The following is a 9,131-nucleotide window of genomic DNA, read 5'->3' on the forward strand; positions in this document are numbered from 1 at the left end:
TATATATATGTATATACGTATATATATGTATATATGTATATACGTATATATATGTATATACGTATATATATGTATATATGTATATACGTATATATATGTATATACGTATATATATGTATATACGTATATATATGTATATACGTATATATATGTACATATATACATACACATATATACATATGTATGTATATACACACATATATATACATATGTATATATATATATGTATGCCCTACAGATAGCTGGCTGGCTGGCTGGCTGGTGGTGCTATCTAACCAGCTATATTCTAGGGACACTGAGCACATGACCACTGTTCACCTTACCTCATGGCTTCAACCTCTTGTAACCAGTGTGACTATATCTTGTCAACTAACGCAAACCTGCAGGACAGATCAGTGTGCACAGTCCTGTTTTGAATTCATCCCTCATGCGGATGCGATTGCTGGATTTGCTTTGTAATAGACTGCTATCTGACAGTAACTTCATCCATCCGTCTTTCAAGCTGTAGCGCGGGACTTTTCCACATAAATGAAAGGCCGTTACATTCAATCCCTTGCCAAACCAGTTCAGACAATACTGATCAAGCCTACCAGGTAAAGCTCTCTGTATTTCTACGTACACCGAGCTGTGGTGTCTGGTGTTTGTGGTGACATTCCTGTGCTGAGAACACCAGAAGAACAGTCGTGCTGCCTATCCATGGTTACATGGTAGGTCAGTCTACCCAAATTACCCAATACCATGACATCAGATGCAGGTAGGAGGATTGCAGAAACTACAGCGTCTAAGAAAATGTCTGGATTAAAAAGAAACTCGGCGTTCAGAGGAAGGATTAGTCCCAAAAAGAAAGCAATCGGCGGCTAAAGATGGCCTCTGAGGGAGATGTGAGCTCACCTACAGGCAAAAATCCTACGCCCGTCGACAGTGTTTGTATAGTTTAAATCAGATATTAATAATACTATATTCAATTACTCCTAATGCCAAACAAAAGTTCTGCACTCCATCTTTAAGAAAATGTTGGCACAGATCCCGGCCCCAAACACAGTAGACGGTGTTGTTTCTGATGCGTTTGTGATCAGGCAAATTACTTTTCTCAGCAGTCTCCATGCAGTGGCCCTTAGCTGGTCCAAACTTTCACCCGTCCTCCACGATGCATGGATGAGTACAAATGTCCAGACTTCCGGGTGCGTTCCCAGGAAGTCTGCGAGTGCCAAGGGCACAAGGGCACACACCAGGGTCAGAGAGTCAGCTGAGGAGGCATGCCAGACTTCGCTCAGAAGATTGCCCATAAAGCAAACCCTTATCGACAAAAAAAAACAAAGGAATAATAATGTCAATCAACCGTAATAATGCTCACATAATTCTAAATTAAAGTTAAGGTTAGAAAAGGATCTTTTACGATTCTGAATAGCGTCACAGATCCCAAAAGATGTGCCAGTGAAAGCAGGAAAGAACCCGATTAGAAAACAAACATGGACATAAACCAGGAACGCAGGTTTATACTTTTTAGAAAATGTGTTTGAAATGGAAGGAAACGCATTTAACATGTTTTCTAGATCTCAATGTGTACATTTCCTATTTTAATGTATAAACAGTCAGCATTATGCTCCATGAAGATATCTTTACCTAGAGAAAAGTATCTACCTCCTTACTCCATACAGTATGTATGTATATACAATTCAGTGAAGAATGAATTTAGTGACTGTGGTTACGGCCAGTGCAGTGAGATGGCAGAGCTCCAAGTGCCTCGCTGGTGTGGGTGAGTCTCATGTACAGACTCTGACTCACCCGTTAAGTGATGTCTGAACTACACTCACATTCCACAGTCTCCAAATGCACCGTCTTGATGTAAAAGACGGAGTTTTCCCTCTCCTCATCCAGCTGGTGCCTCTTACATGTGTGGTGTGTTTCTAGTGAGCATGCTGCCTGTCTGTCTCCCTCAATGTGTCTCTCTCTCTCCTCTGTTGCAGTAAAGAGCCACCCTTTTGGCAGCGACTTTGACTCTTACGTAAGTAGATATTTCCTGAACCCTTCTGTTAGTTCTTTGTACGGCAATGTTGTTTTGGTCCAATATGATGAGACTCACTAGGTTCTAAATTCATTTCATGCGTTCACTAATCGATAGATAGGTCTAATTGGAGAGATGTCCAGAGCAGATCTGGCCATGTTTTAATGCAAAGTAAAGCGGATCAGAATCCCATCCTTCCTTTGCTCGGCTGTGTTTTGTCCACCTCAGCCTCTTCAGTGCATTATGTGGGTGACTCTTGAGAAGGTATGGGTATCGTATCACTTGTTGGTCAAATGTTGTGATAAACTGCAGGTGTGTAGCCACACTCTGGATCTTCTTCTCTCTGCCATGATGTGTGTCTCCCGCTGTACTCAGCCGGAGTAAAGAGTCGGAGAGAGGAGGTTTGCAACGCTGATTTTTTTTTTTCCCGTAGAGATCTCACTCCCTAACTTCTAAAGCACCGATAGCAGATGGGCATGCCTATTCAGCACTCTATTGTCATTAGCGGTAGCAGAAGCTCATTTTTTCGCCACCACTGACCGTCACTTTCACCAGTTAAAGTCACATCAGCTGTCACTAACTCATGTTCATTTTGGACTAACTTGATTATTGGCCTTGAACAAGTCTGCTGTCTGGTTTAAATGCTCTCTGCAGCTGGCGTCTGTACTCAGCCTAAGACCATTTGTGATGGACGATCCAACCCGTAAAACCTGTCCGACCACGACTGGATGCTTCTGTAGTTCAACAAGGCTGATCGGGTCGCATTATAATGTCATCTTATGAGTTCAGTGCCAGGGTCTTCAGTATTTGGATCAACTAGAGAAGGTGTGTCAAATTTAGTGTCACCCTTTTTGATACATACCTTATCTACATTTAAGTAAACGCATGTAGAGGATAGAACTCTGTGTCTGCAGATACTCTGTTAGTTGGACTCGTATTTGGATCCGGGCCACTAGATTCTAATATTTTGCTTCCATTCCGGTTTTCAGTGTGAATCTTTTTTTTTTTTGCCATCCGAAAGCTCTACAGATGAACTAAATAGCAGCAGTTCTGTTTGTAGTGTGTGTCCACTGAGTATTTATTGTCTGCAGGACAAGGCGACGAAGGACCTGATCCTAAAGCTGCTGCTCAATCTGCATGACCACCTGGCCAGCGTCGCAGGTAGCTATGAACTCTGCACTACGCTCTGTGACTGACTGACTGACCGTAGAACAGTGGGACGGAACAAGACATTATTATTATTATTATTATTATTATTATTAGGGCCATGTAGCGAATATGAGCGGCACAGTTTCCAGTGTCATTTAGCAAATATGGGTTAAAAATGTATGAAACCTGTTTCCTGATATGAAAGCAAATCAATGTCAAAATCCACGAGCACAAATGAGATCCACGCGTCTGTGTTGAGGTCAAACAGCCGCACACTTATATTACTTTTGCGAGCGCTCTTGCATCACTCCGTGTAGTAGAGAGTAAGATATTTACCTCTGAGATGTAGTAAATAGTACAATATTTACCTTTTTAGATGTAGTGTAGTAGAGTACAATATTTACTTCTAAGATGTACAATATTTACTTCTAAGATGTAGTGTAGTAGAGTACAATATTTACTTCTAAGATGTGGTGTAGTAGAGTACAATATTTACCTTTTTAGATGTAGTGTAGTAGAGTAAAATATTTACCTTTTTAGATGTAGTGTAGTAGAGAGTAAGATATTTACCTCTGAGATGTAGTGCAATCTGCAAACCACCTCTATAGCGACAGTGTCGGAGTGATTTCTGGCCATTCCAAAGACGAAGATTGTAACCAGTTAAATCTAGGGATACAATGGTGACTGGGTCCGCCCACTTACTGTCAGAAAGAGAGTACTGGTGAGCGAGCAGGTGAAAGCTCCGCGAGCAGAAGAGCAGTGATGGTAGTCGAGCACCAGCTCCTTTTTGATTTGCACGCGTGGGACCTCTACACACATGCGGGATCTCATTTGTGCTCACGGATTTCGACATTGATTTGCCTTCATACTTCCAGACAGTGACATTAAAAGACACATTTTCACTTTCTATACTACAGATTAAGGAAGGATGATACATTGTGAAATGGGAAAGAGAGGTCCTCAGTAAGACAGAGCCGTTGCAAGCAGCTTTTAATGCTGTAATGGAAGAATAATTGGGCAATTGACTGATCCCCAAGAGATGATATCTTAATGAATTCTTAATCCAGAGTACTTTGTTCAAATCACATCCTCTTGAAATGATCCATTACAGTGTATTTAAAGTCTGCTGTGATGTAACGTGTAGGTCATACCGCCCAGTGAACAGGAGTACTAAAGGAGTACTATACGACTGTGAAGACGTATCGTGTTGATACAAGCGTTGATGGCTTGATGTTGTGATTACAGGCCAGCACGACTGTGGAGACCAGTGGCATCCCAACAGGAGTCTGTCCATGAAAGAGGCCTCTGCGTATCTGCTGGTACGTCCACACATAACATCACTCACCCTGAGGCGGGTTCTGATGACAGTAGTGAGGCTGATGAGCAGTTCTAATGATGTATTATAAGCTGCTTTGAACTAGTGTTAGGAAGTTAAACATCTCATAACTCCATCTCTAATATCTATCTTATGTTGCTGTGAAAACATTCTTTCAAACGACTGTATTTATTGAAGTTTATCACCAAAAACTACATTTTACAAGATTACAGTTCAACACATGATAAAGTTATGATTTACCTTCTCCCAATACTATTATTACTGAATAGAGCTTCAACGCATTGTAATGTAACTCAATGCTACATTAGCTGTTAGCTCCAATCATTTAGCCAAGCAGGACTGTGCTGCTAACAGCTAACGCTAACTAGCCATCTTGCTAGTTTCAACACAGATTTGTTGTTCGCAATGTAGCATTATCATAGAAATAATCCGGTGCACAAGAGTGTTAAAGCACAGGTGTGTAGTATTAGTTTGCACATGTGCAGTAGCTATCAGGCAGGATGTAGCAGTTTGTTCAGGGCTGCTCTGGCAGACGGAACAAACCTGTCACCAAAGTGAGCTCTTCTCTGTTTTACGATCCTGTGTCTGCGACTACACAGCGGTGTTAGTGTGGGTCCATGTGCTGATGCTGCCAGACGTCACACCCTCCTGCGTTCACATACAACGATGAAGCTAACTTCTCACTTTCCTCCCAGGAATCAAAGGAACCGCCGTGTCTTTGCCAGTTTGTTTCCTTTCTTTTTATAAGTGTTAGACAAGTCAACCAAGTCGAGGCAAACCGTTACGCAACAGACAAAAATACAGATTACGTCATAGACCAACAAAGAGATGATTTAGAGATGCTCCATTCTCTTGGCCTATTCCGCTTTTCAGATATCTGATCTGCCAAGTCCCGTTTCTTTCTTTTTAAGAACTAAATGACAGCGTACATAAACATTTTTATAACCTTTTTTCATGGAAAATTCTAATGAAATGATGTGTTTATAACAAAACACTGTGTGGCCGTGACCTGACTGTGCGCGCGACGTTCCCTCATAGTGTTCGTAAACTTGACCAGCAAAACTAAATCCGGTGTATGACCCGGATCAGCCGGTCGACGGTCATTGCCAATCAGCTGACGTTTGACCCTGTTGATCGGCGCATTTAAAAATAACTTGTTCAAGCAGGAACGTTATCAACTGGAGTGGATGTCACCGCATCTAACGGCTGTCTAGAACGTATAGGCACCAGTTTGCCTCTGCTTATGGTCTGTAGCAGCCGTCACCACATTTAGGATGGAGCAAACTGGAGTCAGTGAAAGCAGAGATCAAGATAACACCCGGTGTATGGAGCGTTACTGAACAGTAGTACTGATAAAGCAGGAGTGGGATCTCTGGGAAACTGATTGGTACTGTTCCTCTCATCAGTACCATGTGTCTTTTGTTCAGACTCAGAATCAGGAGTTTCAAGGCTTCATTGAAACTGCTCTGGAGTGGATCATCCGGACGGGCCAGGATGTTGGGATAAGGTAACACAGGATATACATATTCATGCTGATGACAAGCCTTGCATGTGACATCCTTACTCACTCTGTGTATGTGTTTTTGTCCGTGCGTAGGCTGACTGGGCAGTTAGCCGACGATCCGCTGACCGATGTGTCCGAGATCTTTCGTCTGGAGTCCACGCATCCCAAGATGCCCTTCACATGCCGCTTCCGCCGAGCCTTCCTCACCGTCATCAGCAGAGTCTTCCTCATTGCAGTCGGTAAGAAACGCCACACCACACAAACAGCAGGCCTAAACCATGTGAAGTGTTAGATCACTGCTAATTAGTGTGTTCTCAAAGTAAAGTGACCCTTGACAGAGCTACGTTATCATGGAGCCCACACTGTCACTAACTGCACTCCCATAATAGATATTATTTCATTCTTGGAAAAAGTATAAAGCGATTTCAGAGAGAAGCAGACACAGTATGAGGGTCTACAGTATGAGTTTAAAGGATCTATCAGGATGAAAACAGGTTAACTAGATAAAGACGAGCTAAAGCTACTGATCAGTGTGAAAGTGAACCACCACATCAATTAAGGAACAGCAATGTTCCTGTATAGCCGGGTAAGTCTTTGTTCACTGCTACAGTCATCAAAAAGCAAAAGCAGCATGTATAGAGTTTCGGTATACCGTCAGTAGCTAGCTTAGCATAGCCTGTGGGGCAAAGGGTTAACTGATTCATGCACCATTTCAACACAGAGTTGTTCACAATGTAGCACTATCAGGGGTTGGCGACTAGATCACATATTTCTACTGAAGATGGGCCGATAACGATCGGCAGTAAAACTTTATTTCACACTTTGAGGGGTGAACTGTTCACATCCATCCGTCCATAATAGCACTTGGAGTCACAAAAGCCACACATTTTGAAGTCCTACAAATGTAGGTGTTCTAAGGAAAGAGATGCATGTGTTTATGCAGTGTGCTTGATGTATAAATCAACAGTGTTGATTAAGGGACTTGCTTAAGATAAGCTTCCTCGTGGGCCTTTCATACATCAACGGCACCACTGCACTCTGAAACCCATTGTTGTCCAAAGGCCTGTTAGAATCCAGTAGAAGCATTAGTGATTCTATTATTTGGCTCCTTGCAGCAGTAGAAGTAGTCCTCAGTATGTGTGTGTATGTCTGTGTGCAGTGGCGGGCTGTGTGTGGAGCGTGGTCTGCTATGCCAAGTATCGCTGGAGGAGAGAGGAAGAGGAGACCAGGCAGATGTACGACATGGTGGAGAGGATCATCGGTAAGGAACGACTGGAGCAAGAGAATGTGTTTACTCCCACACTCGGAGATTAAGAAATAGCAATCGCTTCATGGGAACCAAGATGGTCCCAAAATATATTTTATCATAACGACTGGGCAAGCTGCTGGCTTTGAAAACAAGCGGACCCTCTTTACCATAGACCCATTGTTCTCTTTTTCAGGTGGGGCAGGGGGTCTTTAGGGGGAGGTAGCAAGTCAGCAGTATATGCCACATAGCAGTGGTATACATCATCTGAAAGTTGGGAAGCTGGAGGTAAATTTGAGATGCAGATCAGCACTGTGGGTAAATGTATCTAGTCATTAATCTGCAGTAATCAATGTGTTGGCTGTCTATGAGGCCATTCTCATGCTCACTTATGTCTCATAAGTTGTTGCAGCAATTTTGGTTGAGAATATTTGATGCTTTATTGACCACTTGAGATTTTGATAGAAATGCCAAAACACCAAGACCTTTAGGAACACTGTAGAAACGTCTCGTCCACAAATGCCCTGGGCCTCTAGTTAGTCCAGTTTATCCCTCCCAGAAAGCCTAACTGCGGAACGTTACTTGGCCTCCTCTCAGACATGACATGGTTGGTACCAACAGAAGTTGTTAATAAAGAAGTACTCGCACATAGAGATGTTAAATCTCATTTACTTGCAGGTTTGTGTCTGTATTTTATGTGTTTCAATCATTTCCTCCCAACGCTGTTCAGATGTGTTGAGGAGCCACAGTGAGGCCTGCCAGGAGAACCAGGACCTGCAACCCTACCTGCCCATCCCCCATGTCAGAGACTCCCTGGTTCAGCCTCAGGACCGGTCAGTAGCAACACTGCCACAGCTTGATTCTTTGGTATCTGATTCCAGATAGTAAATTGCATACGGGTGGAAAAAAAATGTATATCAGGGCCTGAAATGAAAACCTGCCAAACAGGAAATGACAAAGAAACAATTGTGGTAAAACAATAATAACTTTTGAGCTTTTTACCAATCGTACATCTGGACTGTTAGAAGAAGTCCTGTCATGTTTGGTACGTGGTTCACTGAACCCGTTTCCTGATTTATCAAACTGACATGTAGAATTGTGCTGCCCATTCTACCACACCAAACGCTACATTGTGACTGCACGTGATCTGTGTCTGGTTGATGTTAAAAGACAGCAGCTTTGGATCTGCCAGGTAAGGAAGATGTGTTTGTAATACTTTACAGGAAGAAGATGAAGAAGGTTTGGGAGCGGGCCGCGAGATTCCTCTCAGCCAACGAGTCCAGGATTAGAAAAGAGACTCAGAGGATTGGTGGAGCGGACTTCCTGGTGTGGAGGTGGATCCAGCCTTCGCTCAGTTGTGACAAGACCTCCTTGATGCCCTCCAAAGTGTGGCAGGGAAAAGGTAACGCACACTTCTACTGGGACCAGAGACCATTTCAAATTGTAGCCATGTGTGTTTCTCAAAGTCAAGGATGCTACCTCGGTAAGACGGGTCCTGCGGGGGCATCCGAGCAGCACACAATGGAATGCTTTAGTGAGTGTGCCGGTGCGTGCAAGAAATACATGGTTTAGCTTGAATAATACAAATAATGTTAAACTTAATTTAGAATAATTCAGTACATTACATTTTCTAGTAGCAATATTGAAAACCATATGCGCAGATTCAAAACATGTAGGCCTTATACATTTACATGTACAGTTGTTATAAAATAGAAGTGTCCAAACAGATTTTGGCCAATGCAGAATATACAAACTGGGAGAGTTGGTGGTCAGGATGTTGCGTGCGTTGTCATGGATACATGCTGGCATCGACTCCAGTGAAGCCAGCGGCAGCGTTAGACCTGGTGTGTGTGTGTGTGTGTGTGTGTGTGTGTGTGTGTGTGTGTGTGTG

The 9,131-nt window shown here is 42.9% G+C and overlaps 1 protein-coding gene across 1 annotated transcript in view; it reads left to right on the plus strand.

Moving 5' to 3' along the window:
* Positions 1 to 1,151: 1,151 nt before the first annotated feature.
* The window catches only part of lemd3 (LEM domain containing 3), an 11,156-nt gene continuing 3,176 nt past the window's right edge, over positions 1,152 to 9,131 (plus strand). Inside the window, exons 1-10 of the mRNA XM_031869835.1 lie at positions 1,152 to 1,233; positions 1,968 to 2,005; positions 2,795 to 2,830; positions 3,097 to 3,166; positions 4,400 to 4,473; positions 5,918 to 5,997; positions 6,088 to 6,233; positions 7,154 to 7,255; positions 7,971 to 8,073; positions 8,464 to 8,642. Coding sequence (XP_031725695.1) covers positions 1,152 to 1,233; positions 1,968 to 2,005; positions 2,795 to 2,830; positions 3,097 to 3,166; positions 4,400 to 4,473; positions 5,918 to 5,997; positions 6,088 to 6,233; positions 7,154 to 7,255; positions 7,971 to 8,073; positions 8,464 to 8,642 — 910 coding nt within the window. The remainder of the gene's footprint in view (positions 1,234 to 1,967; positions 2,006 to 2,794; positions 2,831 to 3,096; positions 3,167 to 4,399; positions 4,474 to 5,917; positions 5,998 to 6,087; positions 6,234 to 7,153; positions 7,256 to 7,970; positions 8,074 to 8,463; positions 8,643 to 9,131) is intronic.

Source organism: Anarrhichthys ocellatus, unplaced genomic scaffold (genome assembly GCF_004355925.1).
Source record: "Anarrhichthys ocellatus isolate YVR2014 unplaced genomic scaffold, GSC_Weel_1.0 scaffold49, whole genome shotgun sequence".
In the NCBI taxonomy this organism is placed as follows: domain Eukaryota; kingdom Metazoa; phylum Chordata; class Actinopteri; order Perciformes; family Anarhichadidae; genus Anarrhichthys; species Anarrhichthys ocellatus.